At 43.7% G+C, this 22,987-nt stretch overlaps 1 protein-coding gene across 1 annotated transcript in view; it reads left to right on the top strand.

Annotated features, from left to right (window-relative positions):
• The first annotated feature begins 510 nt into the window (after nucleotides 1–510).
• The window catches only part of GSG1L2 (GSG1 like 2), a 49,430-nt gene continuing 26,953 nt past the window's right edge, over nucleotides 511–22,987 (top strand). The window contains exons 1-3 of the mRNA XM_065416067.1: nucleotides 511–805; nucleotides 11,388–11,435; nucleotides 21,615–21,767. Of these exons, the coding sequence (XP_065272139.1) occupies nucleotides 511–805; nucleotides 11,388–11,435; nucleotides 21,615–21,767 (496 nt within the window). The remainder of the gene's footprint in view (nucleotides 806–11,387; nucleotides 11,436–21,614; nucleotides 21,768–22,987) is intronic.

Here is a 22,987-nt window from a genome sequence, read left to right as displayed (position 1 = left end):
CCTACAAATAACATTCGCTCCTGCCATAATTACTATTAAATTTAACAAGATGTTCTGAAGCCTGAGCTGCCCTCCCTAGTCAGGAACGTTGTCTGTATCACACACCTGTGCCTGGGATAGCCCACGAAAGCTTATGCCCAAATAAATTTGTTAGTCTCTGAGGTGCCACAAGGACTCCTCATTGTTTTTGCTGATACAGACTAATCCCTGAGTCTTGTGATTCAACAGACACGCTCCCAGTATCCTTTCCCCCCTTTACATTTCCTGCACAGGTTTCACTGGCTGGACAGAGCTGCTGTGTCCTGTTTTCTTTCTTGCCAAACAATGAGCCTAAGATTTCTGCTTATCATCTTAACTACCAAACTGGTACAATTCACTGGTGGAAATCCAGAACTGAAGAGTGAATTTCAGTGGATGCTTCCCTATACAATCAGATGAAAAGCATTATCACTGACTTTTTCAGCACACTTTAACACTGATGCTGGCCCTGCAAGTAGGCAGATTTCAGACATGGGCATGGACAGACGGCAGAGAGCCTCAGCAGCACTCTCGCTCAGTTTTCTCTCGTTAATCTTCTCTATCACAGCATTTAGCAGCAGTTACTGGTGCGAAGGGACAAGAAAAGTTGCAAAACCTTTCTGTACAGATCAGAGGAAAGGGACTCACTGCATCCGCTTCAATAGCTCTGATCTGAACAATAGCAACGCCGTTCAGTATATCTGGGAAACAGGCGATGACAAGTTCATTGACCGAAAGTTTCACGCTGGCATCTGGTATTCATGTGAGGAGATTATTAATGGGGAAGGTGAGTGACAGCCAGACACATTTACTTCAAAAAGTGTTTAGCCAAAATGCTTCCTGATTATCTCCTGCTCCCTGTTCTCCTGCTGCTGTAGTGCTGTATGTTTTGTTGAGGGGGAAAGGTATCAGCACAAGGGTGCCACTTCTCCAGAGGGAGAAGATCCAAAGCTTCAGGAAGGATCGGAAAGAAACATGTTCAAATAAACCCTTAGAAATACTGTTATGAAGTTTAGAATGGCAGACTGCAGTGCAGATTCTTGATTTCAGTGATTAGCATTAGATGGTTAGATGAGCATTAACTGACTAGGGCTACCACCATTAGAAATTAACAAGATTTGCTCTTCCGGTGAGAGCAGCAAGTTAAAAGGCTTTTAATGAGAAAGGTTTTAAATTGTTTTTTACTTTTCTGATATTATCTGTGAACTGAATTAAAATAAATGTGTCTGATGGGAATAATCTCTTTAGATCCCTGATTGCAAAATAGGAAGGGCAATGTTATTTCTTATTTTAAAATGTCATGTTAATGTACATATCATGTTAATTTACAGCAGCTCTTGCAAATACTACAGAAATGTGAGGAGTGTTTCCTAAGTAAAGAATTTCAAGAGAAGCCCTGATTTTGTGCTAAGAATGACATTTTATTGTAAAAGAAATGGATTCTCTTTTCTGGGTTTCCTCATTCTCTGTGCCTCCCACTAAGGAGATGAAATTTGATCATTTTCATCATGATGCTGTCACTCCTAAACAAAGGCAGAAGGTGCATTTTTTCCCCGCTGAAGAATAACTTGGCCATTTATTAATCATAAATGGTTGTACATAACCTAGCCCCACTCTGAGTAACACTAAACACCGAGATGGCATAGAATGAAATTAGTTTGCCATAAAATGAAACTGCTGATTGATCTTGGATCTTTGTAAAATAAGGCTGTTTATTTAGTACAAGTATGGTGCGCACTATACGTCCAGATATCCAAGTTACTACAGTTTCTGCCCTTGTAGTCCCAAAGAGAGAGAGAAACAGAAAAAAGACAACAGAAGAGTCAGATCACTCCAGACCTATAAACGTCAAACCCTCGGCAACTAGCAGCCATAAATCTGGGGATCCCAATTCTGCTGTGCACTGGGCTTGACATCTTACATTGTAAACAACAGGGATCAGCAGAGAAGCCCCTCTGCTAAGACAGAACAAAGACTAGGAGATGGGAAACAGAGACATTCTGGAGGGGGTGATCCCTATAGATTGCAGAGGGGAGAGAGCTTTAATATCTTGTGCTGTGAGTGGCTGAAAAGACGAGCTGATTGGAATCAATTTAATGAGCTTTGTTCAGGGGGCTGGGAGTGGGGTTTGAGACTGACTTGTGAGCGCAAGAGGCTGGAGCCAAGTTTACACAACTCTATCGGAGCAGGAAGCAGGGGCATTCTTTCGATCACCTGGAGGGGAAGCAAAGTGACAGAGTTTGGAGGGGCCACCACCTGTCAAGGGAACTCTGTTTTCACAATGAACCTTTTGAAAAATAATTTGAGAGTCTTCACCTAAGTTCCCCCCCAGCTTCGTCTCTGGCCCCTGATTGAAAGCGGGAGGGATTCTCTCACCTACCTCCAAACAGTGAGGCCACCCTCCCTTTATTCTTTTCCACTGTATGCCCTTGGGGCCCAACTCCTTTGCCACTGCATGTCCCCAGCACCCAACTCCTCTGCTGCTGCTGTTGCTTTACCCAGGCTGGAATGGCTGCTATGTTAGCCCAAGCAAATGCTTCAACACACAGATAGGTGTCAAGTATCAGAGGGGTAGCCGTGTTAGTCTGAATCTGTAAAAAGCAACAGAGGGTCCTGTGGCACCTTTAAGACTAACAGAAGTATTGGGACCATAAGCTTTCGTGGGTAAGAACCTCACTTCTTCAGATGCAAGTAATGGAAATCTCCAGAGGCAGGTAGGTGGCACTACAGAGCAAATCCATTCCCTGAATTCACCACTAGATGGAGAGCTCTGCTCCACTCTCATCCCAGCCCCAGTCCTCCCTGTTCTACTTAGGGTGATCAGATGTCCCGATTTTATCGGGACTGTCCTGGTTATTACGGGCTTTGCGTTATATAGGATCCTATTACCCTGCATGACCCCCATCCCGATTTTTCAAACTTGCTATCTGGTCACCTTAGTTCTGCTCCACAATCCCCTGTGCATTCTTTTCTCCCTTGTTAGAGGATTGGCCCTTTTCCATAGAGTACCCTGGGGGTGGCTATCGCCCTACCAGCCCAATCATGCACACACACCATTCAGCCAGGACGGGGCTCTAGAGGAGCAGAAAGTGGGTGTGAGTGTGTGGTGTCAGTGGGGAAAGGTGCTGTATGAAGACATCTGGATTTCCTAGCTTTTGTTGGAGTTGCTGCTTAGGGGGCCAAGGCAGAAGGCCAGGCCAAATCCCCCTGGGCCACAGGAACTGTCCTTTCATGAATCAAGGTAAACTTTCTTTTCTTATTCTGTGCACTTAGCAGGACAGTGCCAGCCCATTCCTCAAACTCTGGGCCTCGCTTGTCACCATTAGCTGCATCCACTGTCCAGTCTCAACTCCTCTCTATTGCAAAAAGGTGTGCACATGTTATATGATCATACACATTTCATTTTTTTTGTTAAAAATACTATTCATTTTTGGTCAAAAACTTTTGGTTTGGGGTTTTTCAGTTTTCCAATCAAACTCAAACATTTTAAAGGAAAACAGACATAGTTCATGAAAAATTTCATTTAGTTTAAAACCCAGTTCTCAGTCAAAAACAAGTTAACACAAAATGTTCAACTAGCCCTCGTAAAGACATACCTGTGTTTAGGGTTAGGCTGGTGAACCACAGTTATGAAGGGAAGGGAAGCTGGGGAAGAGGGGTCCATTTTCTTCTCCACATCTGGGACATCACAAACTACATCACAAGAGATGGGGACCTGGCCTCTCCCATGCTCTCTACAGTGGTCTCTTATTGATTAATAAAGAATTAAAGGAGGGCAATCAGCCCTCTAATCAGCATGCCAATCTATTTTATGGAAGATAGATCTTGTCAAAATAACTTGATATCTTTTTTTAATGAGGTTACAAGTTTGGTTGACAACGTTAATTGTGTTGATGTAATATACTTAGACTGCTGTAAGACTTTTGACTTGGTACTGCATGGGATCTTGATTAAGAAACTAGAATATTAAACAATTAACATGGCACACATTAAATGGATTAAAAACTTGCTAACCGACAGGTCTCAAAATGTAATTGTGAAGGAGGAATCATCATCATCAAACTGGTGTGTTTCTGGTGGGGTCCTGCAGGGATTGGTTCTTGGCCCTATGCTATTTAATATTTTTACTAGTGACTTGGAAGAAAACATAAAATCCTCACTGATAAAGTTTGCAGATGACAAAAAGATTGGGGGAAGAAGACAGGTCACTGATATAAAGTGATCAGGATCACTTGGCAAAGTAGTTACAAGCAAACAATATGAGTTTTAAGATGGCAAATGCAAATGTATATACAACAAGTACCAAAGAATGTAGGCCATCCTTACAGGATGGGGGACTCTATCCTAGGGAGCAGTGACTCTGAAAAAGACTTGGGGATCAAGATGGATAGTTAGCTGAATTTGAGCTCCCAGTGTGATGCAGTGGCCAGAAGGGTTAATGGGAGCCTTGGATGCATGAACAGAGGAATCTTGAGTAGAAGTAGAGAGATATTTTACTTCTGTATTTGATGTTGGTGTGACCGCTTCTGGAATACTGTGTCCAGCTTGATGCCCACAATTCCAGAAGGATGTTGATGATTTGAGAGGGTTCAGAGAAGAGCCACAAGAATGATTACAGGATTAGAAAACCTGCCTTATAGCGATAGACTCAAGGAGCTTCTCTTAGTTTAACAAAGAGAAGGCTAAGGGGTGACTTGATTAGTCTACACGTATTTCGTGGGGAGCAAATATTTGATAATGGGCTCTTCAATCTAGCAGACAAAGATATAACACAATCCAATGGCTGACAATTGAGGATTGACAAATTCAGACTGAAAATAAGACATAACATTTTATCAGTGAGGGTAATTAATCATTGGAACAATCCACCATAGGCCATGGTGAATTCTCCATCACTGGCAATTTTTAATTGCATGTTTTTCTAAAAGATCTGCTCTAGTTCAAAGAGGAATTAATTCAGTGAAGTTCTCTGGCCTGAGTTATACAGGAGGTCAGACTAGAAGATCACAGTGACCCCTTCTGGCCATAGAACCCACCCCACCCCCACCCCCCGTCCCCTTTCCCAACATCCACATTGTACTATGTTCTGAAGTGCGGGAATGTTTGAGTGGTTCTGCTTTGTATTCATTTGTAGTGTGGGTGTACTAAGCTGCTTGAACCAGAACTGCTGAACAGCTCTTATAAAACAGATAAAGGAGCTAGCGAACAGAAGCAAATGGAAGTTTTGTGAGGGAGTTCTCCAGGTAAAGGAGGAGCAACTATGTGATGCTTGGAGTGAGTTTGTTGTCTGTTTGTTTGTTGTTGTGTGCTTGCTACTTGCCATTTGCTGCTTGATGGAAATTTATAGTGTGGTCTGTCTGAGGAGCTGTTTGCTGAGCCTAGCAGCCTGTTAGGCAAGGCTGAGAGCTTCCTAACAAGGTTTTAGCCTGCCATCCTTTGATCCCTACTTCCTGTAGGATCCCTTGATAAGGGGGCATGGCTACTGAGGAACAGGGGTTTAAAAAGCCAGCCCCTAAGCAACTGGAGGAGCTAGCGAACAAGGGAGTGTTGCGAAGGAGTTTAGAGATGGAGCGTGAAAGCCAGACACATCCAGCAGTCTCTAAATTTAGGCAATAGTGCCCCCATGATTGAAAGAGGGCTCTAACCTGCTGCTTCTGGTTAAGCCAGTGGCTAGCCCTCCTGCAGCTTTGCAAGGGGAGAGTGTGACCAAAAGCATCCCTGTATTCACACCCTACACACCACTGCAACAAGCTTTGTGCAAAATATGCCTTGTTCAGTATCACTGGAAAACTAATAACTTGCTGGTCAATAACATGGTGAACTGTGTGTAGCAATGTTGTATGTCAAGTTATGAATCCCCTGTCTGATGTTATTATCACATGTTCAAACCCACACAACCCTACCTAGGCAAAAGTTGTTAATGAGGTTTATCCTAAATGTTACCTTAATTTATAAATAAGTAATAAACAGGGTCCTCGAGACAGCAGGGGAAAAAGATGGCAGGAGACAAAGCAACGTTGCATTTCAGCAAACACAGATGAGGAGAAAGAGCATGGAGCCTCCTTCAACACCAGACTCTATGTTGCCTTCTTTACTGCTTGAATAAACTTTACTTTACAGGGTAAGTCTCAGAAGAATCTACTTCAAAGGTTCACTGGATTATAAGAGAGAGGGGCAGAGAACCCCAAGTTATATCTCTGTCTTTCACCTAAGAAGACAAAGGCACCAGCATTTTTGGGCCATTGGGAGAGATTCTGACCATCTTGCCGGAAAACTGTGGGCGAGAAAAGCCATCTTAACAAAGCCTGGAACCAAAACTTGGAAGATTAAGTTTCAGACTTTTAGATGCATGTTTTCACTTTTATTTGCTTGTAAACATTTCACTCTTAGAATCATAGAAACATAGAATTGTGGGACAGGAAGGGACCTCGAGAGGTCATCTAGTCCAGTCCCCTGCACTCATGGCAGGACCAAGTATTTTCTAAACTGATAGGTGTTTGTCTAACCTGCTCTTAAAAATCTCCAATGATGGAGATTCCACAACCTCCCTAGGCAATTTATTACAGTGCTTAACCACCTTGACATTTAGGAACCAACCTAAACATCCATTGCTGAAATTTAAGCCCAACACTTCTTGCCCTACCCTCAGAGATTAAAGAGAACAATTTTTCTCCCTCGTCTCCCTTTTCTCCCTCTTAAAACAAGCTTTTATGTACTTGAAAACTGTTATCATATCCCCTTTCAGTCTTTTCTTCTCCAGACTAAATAAACCCATTTTTTTATGTCTTCCCTCATACGTCACATTTTATAGATCTTTAATCTTTTTTGTTGCTCTCTTCTGGACTTTCTCCAATTTGTCCACATCTTTCCTGAAATGTGGTGCCCAGAACTGGACACAATACTTCAGTTGAGGCCTAACCAGTGCGGAGTAGAGCATAAGAATTACTTCTTGTGTCTTACTTACAACACTCCTGCTAATACATCCCAGAATGATGTTTGCTTTTTTTTTTTTTGCAACAGTGTTACACTGTTGACTCATATTTAGCTTGTGGTCCACTATGACCTCCAGATCCCTTTCCGCAGTACTCCTTCCTAGGCAGTCATTTTCCATTTTGTATGTGTGCAACTGATTGTTCCTTCCTAAGTGGAGTACTTTGCATTTTCCCTTATTGAATTTCATCCTATTTACTTCAGACCATTTCTCCAGATCATTTTGAATTTTAATCCTGTCATCCAAAGCATTTGCACCCCCTCACAGCTTGGTATCATCCACAAACTTTATAAGTTTGTCATTATCTAAATCATTGATGACGATATTGAACTGAATCAGACCCAGAACTGATCCCTGCAGGACCCCACTCATTATGCCCTTCCAGCTTGACTGTGAACCACTGATAACTACTCTCTGGGAATGGTTTTCCAACCAGTTACTAGCTGCACCTAGATTGTATTTTCCTACTTTCCTCCTTCCCCTCCCCACAGTGCCTCCTGCCCACTGCTGAACAGTGGCGGGTGGGAAGTGCTGGGGGAGAGAGGTGGAGCTGATTGGCGGGGCCCGCCAGTGGGTGCTGAGCACCCATTCTTTTTTTCCCATGGGTGCTCCAGCCCCAGAGCACCCACAGGGTCGGCAGCCAATCTTTAGTAAACTAATTAAAGATTTATTAATAAAAAAAGAAAAGAAGAGCGTTATTAAAAGGTTAAAATGAATCATATACATTACAGCTGATTTCAGAGTCTATAGATCAGGATAGTAGCAGTGATGTTAAATCTGCTAGCCTGCAATAAGTCTCTCTGGATCAATCCATCTTGTGGATGTTACCCAGGAACACAACATGTTTGAGATACCAATACATTGCGAAGATTTATAGCTTCATATACAATGACAATACAGGCATATAAACAGGATAACATTGTTCAACAGATCACAACTTTTCCATTTTCCCTTGATACCTTACAAGGCATACTTTGTATAAGATTTATCACAATTGTGCAACTGTGTTGATACATCAGTGATCATACCTTAGTGTAAGCATGTGTGGCGCTCTGTACCTCAAAGCAGCACCCTGGAACCCACATCTTTCTTTTTCTATAGCATCAAAAGGTGCATGGGGGATGGAGTTGTGGGTGCATGGGGGTGAAGTTGGGAGTGCCTAGGGGATGGGGGTGCATGAGGGTGAAGTTGGGATACAAAGGGGATTGAGGGATGGGAATGGGGATGAAGTTAGGGGTGTATGGGGGTGAGGTTGGGAGAGACAGAGTCCAGCACTAGCTTGGACCTCTCTCCCCTCCCACCAGAGACCACAAATCTCCCTGAATTTATTTGAAAATGCCCTAACCAACAAGATCTGTTACTGATCACTTTGAATTGTAACAGTTTCAGTACCTGAGGTATTTGCAACCTTTCCATTTCCTGCCAGTCCTAGTCAAATACCCTTTCCCTTAGCCACATGTCTGAGTGGTTACTGGGCTGCACAAGGACTGGCGACTCCAAGGCCTAGCTGCTTAAGTACCTACAATGTTTGCTTCCATTGTATTTAATTTAGATGGACTAAATGGGCCCAAAGACTCAAAGGTTTTAACACAACTCTGGCAATGTCCAGCATTAAACAGTTTTAAACAAGATTTGGCGTTTGGTCTGCGGAGACCTCAGCCTGCTCAGTACAATGGCAAACAACCCATTAAAAATCTTTTTGTTAAAGATACAGAAAAAGGAGAAAGCATTAAAGCATTTGAAATGTAAAGTATTAAGTAAGTTTTCATTTTAACAACAACCCTTATTCCCTTTCCCTTTAGGTAGAAAGAGTCTTTAGAAAAACTGCCTCCCCTTGTCTGACAGTCATTTAGATGATATTAAAAATGGTAATAGCTGTTCTTTTGGGGGGAAAGAGAAGTTAGTTGAGGAGGGATAGAGCTGTTGTTGCTATGGTTGTCCAATCCCACTTCATGGAAGATAAAACAAGACAAACACAGGAGTGAAAAAGAAAAGAACAGCAAAGATAGAAAATGCAGCTTCTGCATCTGGTGTTGACTCTCACTCGCAACCTCACTGATGGAGAAATATAGGCCCAGCAATATTTCTTATGTTATGCATGGCACATGGTGTGATCAACCACACCGAGACTTGGGAAACTTGTACCAGCATCACGCTGTTTAGGGAATTGATTTTATTTGCCTTTCTGGTCACAGTGTTGCAAAATATACAATTCTGGCTAAAGGATACTGTGTGTGTGCGCGGGCATGCGTATGTGACAAAGTCTCACATCCCAGGTGGTGTTCGGGATATAACTGGAGCCAGTGAAGGTGATGATGTCATCTGGATCCCTCTCTCTGCCTGGTCTGATCAGGACGACAAACACATAATGGTGACATGATGGATCCTGGAGCCCCAGGAGACAGGAAGTGTGGCAGCCATGATGGTGAAGATTGCGCCTTCCCCTTTTTTCAGTCAGCAATTGTCCCCTAAAATCTTTTTTGAGGACCCCAGAAGGGAGTGATGGGTGGAATACCCCACCCCTTCATTATTTCGTTCACCAATTTGGCCTAAATTCTGACACACCAATTTTGGTTCATTAATTTCCAGTCCCACACTTCTCTTGTTTACCCAAATTGATCGTAACACAGTCCTTGAGTTATATCATTTGGCCTTTTGTTTGTACTAATGTGTCTCCCTTTTGCACCTTTTCTCATTAACATTTATTGTTATAAGTTATTGTGACACATTATAAACTTTCTCATAGTTTTTACAGTTGAGCTCACAATTCAGATAAATTTGTCGGCCCAATTATTACACCACCTCTGGGTTGTGGGACACCTCACACTCTACTGGCACCCTAGGTTTACTGAGCAACCCCAATGATTACAATGGTCTTGCTAGTGCCATATACAGAAATTGTATCACCTCCCTATTGGTACTCAATATTCCCCTGTTTATTCATCCAAGTATTGCATTAGGCATCTTAGCCTCACACTGGGAACTTCTCTGCATTTGTTTTCCACTATGCCATCTAAATCCTTTTTGGAGTCATTGCTGTCCTATCTTCTGGTTCATGTGTGTGTGACCTTGCATTAGGCTATATCCTATGCAGTCTGAACTGCTCTTTATAACTGATCTGTCCTTATTATCATGTTCCACTCCACCATTTTTGAGTCACCTACAAACTTTTTCAAAAGTGGCCTTATATTTTCTTCTAGATTGGGTCAAAAGAAACCTGATGAGGTTCAACAAGGACAAGTGCAGAGTCCTGCACTTAGGATGGAAGAATCCCATTCACTGTTACAGACTAGGGACTGAATGGCTAGGAAGCAGTTCTACAGAAAAGGACCTAGGGGTTACAGTGGATGAGAAGCTGGATATGAGTCAACAGTGTGCCCTTGTTGCCAAGAAGGCTAATGGCATTTTGGGCTGTATAAGTAGGGGCATTGCCAGCAGATCAAGGGACGTGATCATTCCCCTCTATTTGACATTGGTGAGGCCTCATCTGGAGTACTGTGTCCAGTTTTGGGCCCCACACTATAAGAAGGATGTGGAAAAATTGGAAAGAGTCCCGCGGAGGGCAACAAAAATGATTAGGGGGCTGGAGCACATGACTTATGAGGAGAGGCTGAACGAACTGGGATTGTTTAGTCTGTAGAAGAGAAGAATGAGGGGGGATTTGATAGCTGCTTTCAACTACCTGAAAGGGGGTTCCAAAGAGGATGGATCTAGACTGTTCTCAGTGGTAGCAGATGACAGAACAAGGATTAATGGTCTCAAGTTGCAGTGGGGGAGGTTTAGGTTGGATATTAGGAAAAACATTTTCACTAGGAGGGTGGTGAAGCACTGGAATGGGTTACCTAGGGAGGTGGTGGAATCTCCTTCCTTAGAGGTTTTTAAGGTCAGGCTTGACAAAGCCTTGGCTGGGATGATTTAGTTGGGAATTGGTCCTGCTTTGAGCAGGGGGTTGGACTAGATGACCTCCTGAGGTCCCTTCCAACCCTGATATTCTATGATTCTATGATTTTTTAGTCTCTAAGGTGCCACAAGGACTCCTTGTTGTTTTTGCTGATACAGACTAACACGGCTACCACTCTAATTTATAATTGTTTGAGAACCTGGACTCTGAATGTCCTGAGTTTTGTGCAGTTACTATAATAAATTTAGTGTTTTATTCACTTAGTTTGGGCTGGAAAATATAGTGCACGGTATAGTAAAACAAGTGCTCCTCTTGGGGCAGTTCTAAACTAAAACCAGCACGTATGTTTATACATGCATTCAGTGAAATGTCTTTCATGACAATTTGAATACAGGAGGACATTTTGCCTTTCTTTGCATTGTAGTCATCTAGTTCTGCATTTTATTTTTAAACTTTAAATTTGTATATGTCTTTTAGGTGAGAAATGTAGAAGTTTTATCAGTCTGACTCCACCTGCAGATCGAGGTAAATATATATTTCCAGTACTTCAGGGCTCTGTAACCTTCCTACTTTACAATTAGCATTCTAAATATTTTCCCCTTTGTGCCTTTGGAAATATCCCCTTTAATCTCTTACGAAGGCTTTGGGGGCTTTATTTGGGTTTTCCAAACTCCAAGATGAAGCCCAAATCTGATAAAATATAAGGGTGGGAGTTTCCAAAGCATTGGACCTGATTTTAAAGGTATTTAGACATCCAGTGGGGTGAGAAAAGCTGTTTTGTTCAACTCTTGCTTAGTCTAAAAGTTTAGGATTTAGAATGCGTGTTTACTTTTTATTTTCATAAGGAACTATCTCTGATCTTTAGGCCTACCACATATAATCTCTTAAAATCTATATTTGTGTAGTTAACAAACTTTTTTTAATGTTTTATCCTTATCCGTGAGTTTGTCTACTAACACGTCAACTCCCTTCTCACCTCAGTGGTGGATAGATAGTGCATTAGCTGAGCAGGATGAACAGGGTACTCTGAATTCTGCTTAGTGAGGCTCAGGGAGGGGGCATAGATGGCTCTTTGCTAACTTCCTGCCTCACAGTCCTGGGGTAACTTCAGGGGTGCTCTAATTTACCCTGGCTGGAACAACTCCCAAAGGGCTCTTCTATCAGCTCAGGCTCCCCACAGTGTAGTGAGCTCTGGCCATGCCTACTCAGACTCCTGGAGGCGAGAAGTGGGTAGTGTATACCTGGCTATGCCAACCTCCCTTTACACAAGGGGAATTCCAGCTACCCTGTAAGAGCAGGATTCCTTCCCCTTTGAGCCACGTGACACAGTGGCAGAGTTCAGGTTATTTTCTAGTGAACAATGGGTTATCTTATGCTTGTCCATGTATGTAGCACTTGTAGGAAATGAGACTACACAAATATCTCTTCACCTTCCATTAACTGTGGATTTCTCCATTCTGGTGTCTAATCTAACTGCCATTTTAGGCACCAAAATCCCAGAATCAGGTCCCACTGGGATTCACAAAACCCCCACTCAGCTGATCCCGAATGCTGTAGGTGCCTAAACTCACTCAGTGCCTCCATTCTTGCAGTAAAAGCTACCTGGGTTTCTGTTTCTGTGCTTTGCGCAGTGCAAACCCATGCTAGGCGTCCACACATCTAAGTTCCAGAGCAAGTCACAAACTGGGGGGAAATAGGTGTTCCTCCACCTAGTTCGTCTGCGGGGCTCTATCCAGTGAGTGCTCAGAGCTTTGCCTATCGGATCAAGCCCCTACAGGTGAGCTTACATGGAAGAGTGGTGCGGGGTGGGGGAGGAGGAGGAATTCCCTCATAACTTTTAGCCCAGGGGTTAGGGCACTTACCTGGGAACCCCCCACTTCAAATCCCACAGTCACCTGAAAGGAGAGAAGAGATTTGAAAAATGATCTACCATCTCCCTGGCGAGCATCCTAGCCACAGGGCCATGGACTATTCTACTATGGCGACTCCCCCATCTCTCCTGTTGAAGCTGTTGCATTGTGGATAATAACTAAAAAAAAAAAAAAGGTATGGGAGTAGGGGGACTGGATCCTGAGTTACCCATCTCATAAGGGAGCACGCTAACCAGCAAGCTACAGAGTCATTCTCTCTCTCTGTCACGGTCTCTCTCTCTCTCTCTCATTGGCAACAGCTTCACAGGAGAGACTGAGGGAGCCCCTAGATCAGAATATCCCTCAGCCCAGGGATTAGGGCATACATCTGATAGATGGCAGATCCCTGTTCAAACTCCTTCTCCCCCACAGGCGGTCTCCCACATCCCAGGTGAGTACCCTAAGCACAGGGCTAAACGTTAGCAGGGATGTCTTTCTTGCTAAGATGGTGTAGGCACCTACTGACAAGAAAGGGTTTGTAGCTGAGAATCCCAAGCAGAGCTAGGCACCTCCCTGAAGCCCAGATTTAGGCACCTATCTCTGCCCCACCCCTTGCTGGCATCTCTCATTGGCTAGCTTACGCAAGGAGCCCCCTAGCATGCTGATGTTTGTGAATTGCAGTCTACAGTGCCTGTCTCTCCCCATTCACTCTATAGGAAGCCTAGGTTCCGAACTCAGGCTTTGTGAATCGCAAGGATTTTCTAGGCACCTAAAAGTTAGGTGTGGTGATGCTCAGTATGACTGCGTCTAAGTTCCTAGGTGAATCTAGCCCGAGGTGTCTGAAGTTGGGCATCAAAATTAGTGAACACTTGCCACTTTTGTCCTTAATCTTCTTGTGCCTCAGTTCCACACAGATAAAGTGGGAGTATGTACTGGGGTCTACAAACCCCATATTGAGCGTAGACAGAGGGAGAGGAGAACCTCTCCTGTTTACAAGCAAGCAGCTTGATCCCACCACCCCGCAGCTGCCAGAGCTGCCAATCACGGAGACAGGCACCCACAGCAGCAACCAATAAAGGAAACAAGACCTGATATCAAGGAGAGAGTTCAGAGATGGAAGGGGGGCAGAAAGGCCTGGGATAGTAAAGGGGAGACAGCCCTGCACCAGGCTGTCTCCAAGAAAGAACCAAGAGACTGAAGCAGACTGCAAGCCCTATAATCGAAGGCCTGCTAGTCTTAATTAGAGGTGAAAGTCTAAGTATTGACCTGATTGAAAAGATGCTACAGGTAGTCAGCCAGGAGAAGCTGGAGCCCCTTGAAAGACCACACCAATGACCACCACAGGGTAATATCATCCCCTCTCTCAGGGGTGCTGTGAAAATACATTCATTAATGTTTGTAAAACATGAAATGTGATCCTATGGGGATAACTACCATAGAATGCCCATGAGGAAATTACCAATTGTGTGTTCAGTGTAGGGCTTGAATGGTGTGTGGTAAATAAATAAGGTCTGAGGCCTCTAAATAAGGAGGACAAAAGAAATATTCAGTCATTGAGTATCATCTGTGTCATGCACTGAATAAGCTAAATTAAGTGGATAAATCTAATACTAGTTAATGCTTTAAAAAATCTAGAAGAAAATACAACCTCCTTCTTCAGGGCTTAAGCCTATCTTTAACTATTAGGGATCAGGATAAAACCTTCCTAGGGAGGGGCAGATTATCCTACACCTGCCCACTGCAAGGTTTCTTGCATCTTCCTTTTCAGCAGCTGTTATTAGCCAATGTCCAAGACAGAAGACTGGGCTAGAGGGATCTAGGGTCTGATCCAGTCTGGGAATTCCTGGGTTAGAGAATGAACTAAGGTTGGTGGGATGTGGAAACAAAATGCATAATAAAAATGATTTCCTCTTCCCTTCCCTATGCTTTGAGGCAAACCCACAGCCAGACCAGGGCTGCTCACTCACCTGACATGATTCACTACTCCCACAGAGCCTGCACTGACTCAGCTCTCAGGCATGCTGCAGCAGCCTATCCCTGAGTAGGCTCTAGGTCAGATGACCTCAGGCACAGGTATTTCACTCAGCCCAGCAGAGCTGTAAGTTAGTCTGTGCAACAGCGCTACCTGGCTAGAAACCCTCCAACTGCCTCACAGAATCCCTAGGCTTCCAGCCTGACCCTAGCCTCACCTGAGTCATGTTCTTGCCTGCTTCAGTCTTGTCTATAGCCTGCCCTGACCCTGATCCCCAGATTATTACAGTAATTCCAACCCAGCTTTGACTTTTGGCCTGCATTGAGTTCTAACTACGATGCTGATTTCGCTTGTCCATGGATGATAATCACAATTCTGACCCACGGTCTGTCCCTGGGCCCCAGTTTCAGTGCTGCCTTCAGCCTGGTCCTAACCCTATGTTCAGCTTCAAACCTTGGTACCAGTTCTCACCCACTGATCCAACCGCCAGGCCTGACTGCCTACAATCCAGAGCCTGATAGTTTGCACAGACTCCACTGTAGTGGACCCCAGGCCTAGATGGACCACCTGGGTGCTGCAGCCCGAGAAATGTCATCCCTACTCCAGAACCTCGAGAACCAATTGCCCAGCTAAAGTTAGAGAACGCTTCCCTCCAAGTGCTGGTTCAGACCCCTCCAGGATCTTTTGGCCCACCCATGTTAGAAGCCCTGGAGTGTGGTTCAAAAATTCCCTTGCCAGAGTGGTTTGATGGTGACTGCCACATGTTTTGAGGTTTTTATTAACCAGTGTCACCCACACGATCAGATGAAGGTGGGATTTGTTATCAATGTACTGTCTAGAGAAGCCCTAGAGTGGGCCTCACCCATCCTGGAACAGGTCAACATGATGCTTGGCCATTTTGAGTACTTCATCCATTTCTTCTTGTTAATATTCAGTGACCCCAACCAAGTATGCAACATCAAAGCAGCCCTATAGTTCCTCAGCCAGTGTTAGTGACCTGTCTCCACCTATGCAGTCCACTTCTGGAGCCTGACCACTGGTATGGTTTGGAATGATGCAGCCCAAATCTATAATTTCCATTGGGGATTGAATGATGCTGTAAAGGAGGATCTGGCTCTTGTTCCCCTCCCCTTCCCCCCCCCCCCCCACCATGCTGAGTTGGTACCCTACATCAAGCTTTGCATAAGAATCAAGAACCAGCTGCTCGAGCATTGCCTGGAAAAGAAATAGGCTTCTAACCATTCCCATCCTAGTGTCAAGGGCCCCATGCATGTCCTTTGCCCAGTTCCAGACTTGATCCCATGCAAACTGATAGCACCAGGGGGTTCATCACAGACCAACAGAAGGATTACTGGTGCCGAAATGGCCTTGCCTGTACTGCAGAGAAAGTGGCCACTTCACCTCAGAGTGCTCTCAGAATCCCAGACTCGCTACAGTGCCAGAAAACCACTCGATCTAGCCCCGGTAGAGGAGTCATGGCTGGACCTAATGCAGAGAGCAAACCCCCAAATGGATCTACTCTGCAGCCTACATTTGCCCATGCACCATTGGAGCACCACCAGCGACACCAGCAGATCCCCCTCCAGCTCTGGGTCCCAGCCACACCTGAAGTAAGCTGTACCCTGCTTTCATTGATCAACTCTGGGTTGTCCAGAAACTTTATGGACTTCACCTATGCTGGAGCCAACCATTTGCCCAGGCAGAGGAAGCGTGTCCCAGAGCAGGTGAAGACTATTGATGGTAGTGTGCTGACTTCCAGCCAGTTTCTTAAAAAACAGCACCTCTCCAGGTCAAGATAGGAGACCACCAGGAAATTATGCAGTTTGACATTCTCCTGCTGATCATGAGCTCCTAGAATGGGTCAGTACAGCAAAGATCTTCATCAAGCTTAACTTGCATGGTGCATACAACTTGGTCTGCATCCGGGAGGGTGACAAATGGAAAACCGCTTTCTGCATCAGGTATAGCCACTATGAGTACCTGGTTATGCCCTTTGGCCTCTCCAAAACCATGGCCACATTCCAGTATTTCATGAATAATATCTTCAAAGATATTGTAGACCAATTCATTCTGATCTACTTAGATGACATCCTCATCTTCTTAGAAAACCAGACTCTGCATGACCAGCGTGTCCAACAAGTGCTGGAACACCTCAGGAAAAATGACCTGTATGCCAAACCAGAAAAATGTGAGTTTGACTGCACCACCATTGATTTCCTGGATTACGTCATCTTGTCTAATGAGATCACTATGTATCCACACCATCATTGTGGACTGGGCCTGTGACATCCAATGCTTCCTGAGATTCACAAACTTCTATTGGAGGTTCATCACCCAGGTAGTGTCCCCCATTACCTAACTCTTCCATAAGAATTCCGCATTCATCTGGCAGTCAGAGGCCCAATGGGCTCTTGAGCAACTAAAGAAGGCCTTCATCTCTGCACCTATATTGAAGCACCCAAACCCATCCCAGCCTTTTGTTGTCAAGACAGACACTTCCAATTATGCCATTGGGGCAGCACTGTCAGAATCCCAGAGTGTCACCAAGCATTCTCCATCCATGAACATTCTACTCCAGAAAGCTAAGTCCCACAGAACAGAGCTACAAAATCTATGACAAAGAGCTGCTAGCCACCAGGACCACCTTTGAAGAGTGGCATCACCTCTCAGAGGGTGCATATTTCCCCATCCAGGTATTCACCAACCATAAAAACTCAGAACACTTGTGATCCACGAAGACCAAATCCAATGGTCCCTGTTTGTTTCTTTGTTCTTGTCTGAAGTTCATGCTGCATTATTGTTCTGGAGGCAAATGGCAAGCCTGATGTATTCTCCCACAAGAGGGAGTACCTTGATGGCAAGGAAGGACCATCTGAACTTTCCACCATCCTGAAGACCCACCATTTCACCAATGTATTAGTGAACATGGACCTCTTATCCCTTGTAAAATCCTCTCTACAGAGCTACCAGTTTGCGAGTAAACAGATGTTGCACAATACCAAGCCCGACCCAGGCTTCTCCGTTAGAAATGGAGTACTTCCATTCAAATACTGTGTTTATGCCCCCCACAGGCCCGTACCATCTTGCAACTCTCTGACTATGCCACAACTCCCCTCTGGACAGCTATTTTGGACATGGAAGACCACAAAACTGATTGTGTGACATTTCTGGTGGTCTAGACTGCACACCTCTGTGAGATCATACATTGACTCATGTGAAGGTTCCCATGCTGTATGAAGGTCCCCCATACTAAGCTGCTGGGCTACTTGATCTCCCTACATATTCCATCCCAACCCTGGGAATCAATATCAATGGATTTTATTGTGGAGCTCCCTAACTCCAGAACTGTAGTCATAGATGTAGACCTTCTATCCAAGATGTCTCACTTCGTGCTCTGCTATAAGATTCCCACGGCAGAAATGACAGCCCATGTTGTCTTTGACCATGTTTGCAAGCTGAATGGGTTATCTTCCAATATCATGTCAGACCGCAGACCGGATTTTGTCGCCCACCTTTGGCAGGAGCTCTTCTGCCTCTTAGATGTTGACCTACGTCTCTCCACTACTTGTGATGCCCAAATGTATGGGCAGTCAGAACAGACATGTGGTGGTTTCCACCAGGACAACTGAGTCCAACTCCTACCCTTTGCAGAGTTTGTCTATAACAATTCTAAACATAAGTCTACCCAGCAAAGTCCCTTTTTCTCCAGCTACAGTTTCCACCCCAGGTTCTACCCATCATGAACCTCAACTTCCCACATCCCTGCAGCCTCTGATCTGGTCGAATACCTCCTTCATATCCAGGAGGAAGTAAGCTTGACACCACCAAGGCAGACTATAAGTGGTTTGCTGACCACCACTAATAAACCAAACCTCCCATCAGTGTTGGCTTTACACAAAACACTTGGACACCTCATGTCCCTCACACAAACTTGACTACTGGTCCCTTGGTCCCTTCCTTGTCATTTAGCAAATTAAGTTGGTCACTTTCTGCCTCCAGTTACCCCCCACCGCGACATGTTCCATGTCTCCCTACTGAAATAGCACACCCACAACTCCCTGTCAGGATGAACAAAAGCTCTTTCTCCTCCAGTCATGGTGCAAGGTCAGGAATAATAACTGGTGAATCAGGTCCTCAGAGAAGCTCCTATACCTAATAGATTGGGAAGGTTATGGCCCAGAGGAGCACTCATGGGACTGGGAACCAGTGAGCAACATCCGTGGCCCCAATGTGATCTGTGACTTCCATCAGTCCCATCCCAACAAACCAGTCCCAGGAATGCCGGGGATGCCCCCTCATAGGAGGGTAAGGAGAGGCAACCCCACAACCAGACCAGGGCTACTCATTCAGGTGATATGACTCACCCCTCCAACAGAGCCTGCAGTGACTCAACCATGCTGCAGCCCGGAGCAGGAACGGGGTCAGATGACCCCAGGAACAGGTATTTCCCTGACCCCACCAGAGCTGCAAGTTAGTCTGTGCAACCGCACTACCCAGCCAGGAACTCTCCTGATGCTTCACGTGTCACAGACTCCCTCGGCTTCCAGCCTGCCTTCAGTTCTGTCCCCGTTCCTGCCCCCCACCTTTCCTGAAGCTTCCTTCAGCCTTGTCTGTGCCCCACCCTGACCCTGATCCAGCCCTGTTCCTGACCTGCTTCAGCTCTGCACCCACCTCCTGACCCCAAGACCATTGCACTGACTTCAACCCAGTTTTGACACTTGGCCTGCATCCAGCCTCTGACTACAAACTTGAATCAGCTTGTCTACAGACATTGATCACAGTTCTGACCCACAGCCTCCCCTGGTTTCCATGCTGCCCTCAGCCCAGTCCTGACCCCATGTCTGGCTTGGACCACCACAACCAGCACCAGACCTGACTGTCTAGAACCCAGAGTCTGACACATGCTCTCTCTTCCAGAATGCAAACTGGGACACCCTCCCCCCCCGCAGTGAATGGTAGTGTCCCCTCCAAGTTTCCACCCATAAACCCCACTGCTGTCCCTTGTGCTTTCACAACTCATGCCTACTGATGCCAGCGGCAACTGGAAGTATCCAGCATCTCTGAAGATGGGTACTTCCCCTGCCCCAATGCTGTTTCAGCTTTCTTGCCCCACAGAGAGTGCTCTCAGGAAGGCAAAGGGATTAATTTCATCAGGTAACCCCTAGATCTTGTATTTATGTGAAGGGGTAAATAACACTTCCTTATTCACTTTCTCCACACCATTCATGATTTTATAGACCTCTATCATATCTGCCCTTAGTCATTTCTTTTCTAAGCTGAATGGTCCCTGTCTCTTTAATCTCTCCTTGTATCAAGTATCAGGGGGTAGCCATATTAGTCTGTATCCACAAAAACAACAAGGAGTCTGGTGGCACCTTAAAGACTAACAGATTTATTTGGGCATAAGCTTTCATGGGTAAAAAACCCACTTCTTCAGATTCTCCTTGTATGTAAGCTGTTCCATACCCTAGTCATTTTTGTTGCCATTCTCTGCACCTTTTCCTATTCTGATATATCTTTTAGTTTATATTAGCTGCAGTTAGACCATTTTTAATCCATTTAATGCGTGCCATGTTTATTTTATATCTTTTGAAGTTTTTAATCAAAATATCCCTGTAGTAACAATTCAAATGCCTTACAGAAGTCTATGCATATCTCATCAACACTACTACCTGTATCAGCCAAACTTGTAAACTCAACAAAAAAGGATTATCAAGTTAGTTTGACAGGATCAATTTTCCATAAACCCATGTTGATTGGCAATAATTATATTACCCTCCTTTAAATCTTTATTAATCAAATCCTCTATCACCTGCACCATTCTCTTGCCTGGGATAGTTGTGAAGCTGACAGGATCATTACCTGGATCTTCCCTTATTAAATACCAGCACCACATTAGCTTTCTTCCAGTCTTCTGGAACTTCCCCAGTACTCCAAGACTTATTGAAAGTCAGTATTAATGGTCCAGTGAGCTACTCAGCCAGCTATTTTAAAAATTCTTTGCTGCAAGTTGGACCTGTACAACTTTAGTAGCTGCTGTTTAACATCCTCTTGAGACATTAGTGGAATGGAAATAGTATTATCATGTGATATGACTACATCATCCGTTTTTTTTTTCTCAAATACAGAACAGAAATATTTATTCAACACATCTGTGTTTTATGCTTTATTATTGATAATTCTACCATTTACATCTATTAACCGACCAATACCATTGTTTGGATTCTTTTTGTTCCTAATATGTTGTAAAAATTCCTTCTTAACTTTGCTGGCCATAGATTTCAGCTTGTCTCCTTTTGCCGCCATTATCAATTTTCTACAATTTTTAGCTTCTGATTTATTTTCATTACCATCAACTTCTCCTTTCTTCCATTTGTTATATATTATTTTTAACTTTATTGTAGCTGCTTTCATTTCCCCTCCAAACCAGATCAGTTTTTTGACCAATACTGGCTTCTTGCTCCATTGTAGGATTATTGCTTTCTGGGGATCTAGTAAAGTGGTCTTAAGCAATTTCCAATTATCAGTCACATTTTTCTGATTAAATTCGTCCTCCCAGATGATTTGGTTCTAAATTTATTTTTGCTTTGTGAAATTGCCCCTTTTAAAGCACCAAGTATATGTATCACTGGTCTGGCCTCTGTTCTGCTTGCATGTTATAAATGTGATCACTGGTAACTTACTTACCATTAATTTTTAGTTCTACGATCAGTTCTTCTTTATCTGTTAAGATGGAGCCTAATGCAGAATGTCTCTGGTATCTAAGTATGTTTAAAGTCAGAAGTTGCCTGGGCACCCTCACAGATAGAAATGAAGAAGAAAGAAATGTACTAAATGTCTGTAATGACTGCTAATATCAGTGCTATTGATTTGTCTTTCCAGGTGTTTTGTGGCTGTCTATTGTAGCAGAGCTACTCTATATCATTTTGCTTCTAACTGGAGCCACTTTGATGTCAATAGAAGTGTGCTACTACACTACAATCATTGATGGGTTAAAGCTCAACGCCTTTGCTGCGATATTCACTGTACTAGCAGGTACAGATTAGGATTTATATATTGTAACTTTTCAAGATGTAACTTTGAGTTGCAATGCTAAATGCTTCTGTGGTAAAAAATTTAATTTATGGACCAGATCCTTAAATCAAAGAGTTTTGCCTGAATGAGGACTGCAGGCTGGGGCCCTGGATTTTTTAATACTACTGTAAATGGCATCATTCATTACATCTAGAAATCCGACTTGGTTTCAATAAATATGCCCTTCCATACTGAGATCCAGATAGCAGAGCTGGACCCAGCATGGTTTTGTGGAAAATAGGTCTTGTCAAACAATATTGATATCATTTTTCAGTGAGATTACAAGTTGGGTTGACAAAGATGTTTACATAATAGATTTCTGTAAGACATTTGACTTAGTGCTGATTACAGATTTAGCCCTATACAAAATGAATGTAACACTTGTTACATGGATTAAAAACTAGGGAACTGATATATCTCCAAAGTAAATGTAAATGGGGAATCGTCCTCCTAAAGGAATGTGTCTAGGGTTTTCCCAGGGATCAGTTCTTGGCCCAGTATGATCCAATCTCTTTATCAATAATTTAGAAGAAACCATAAAATTATTGCTGGTAAAGTTTGCAAATGAAACAGTAACTGGAGGACTGGTACATAATGATTCATAAATAAAAAAAAAAACACACAGTGGACCATTTGATCATCTAGTCTGACCCCTTGTATAACACAGGGCACAGGATTTAATCCAGTTACTCCTGTACTGAGCCTATTAATTTGTATTTTACTAAAATATGTTTTCCAAAAAAACATCCAGTCATAAGTTGAAGACATCAAGAGCTGGAGAACCCACCAGTTCCCTTGGTATTTTGTTCAGTGGTTAATCACTCTCATTATTTAAGATTTGTGCTTTATTTCTAATTTGAATTTGCCTGCATTGGTTCTTGTTTTGCCTTTCACTGATGGATTAAAGAGCACTTAGTATCTATTATTTTCTTCTCTTGAACATACGAAAACATCCTAATCAAATCACCTCTTGTTCTTCTTTTTGATAACCTAAACAGATTGAGTGCTGTCACTGGAAGGCATTTTTCCCAGTCCTTGAATTATTTTTGCGGATCTTTTCTGCATCCTCTCCAAATTTTCAACATTCTTTTAAAAATGTGGACACTAGAACTGGACACAGTTTTCCAGTATCTGTTTCCCCTAATGCATATACAGAGGTAAAATCACCTCTCTACTTCTTC

Source organism: Emys orbicularis, chromosome 13 (assembly GCF_028017835.1).
Source record: "Emys orbicularis isolate rEmyOrb1 chromosome 13, rEmyOrb1.hap1, whole genome shotgun sequence".
Classification (NCBI taxonomy): domain Eukaryota; kingdom Metazoa; phylum Chordata; order Testudines; family Emydidae; genus Emys; species Emys orbicularis.
The sequence above is the reverse complement of the archived record's forward strand: the minus strand, read 5'-3'. Positions and strand labels throughout refer to the sequence as shown.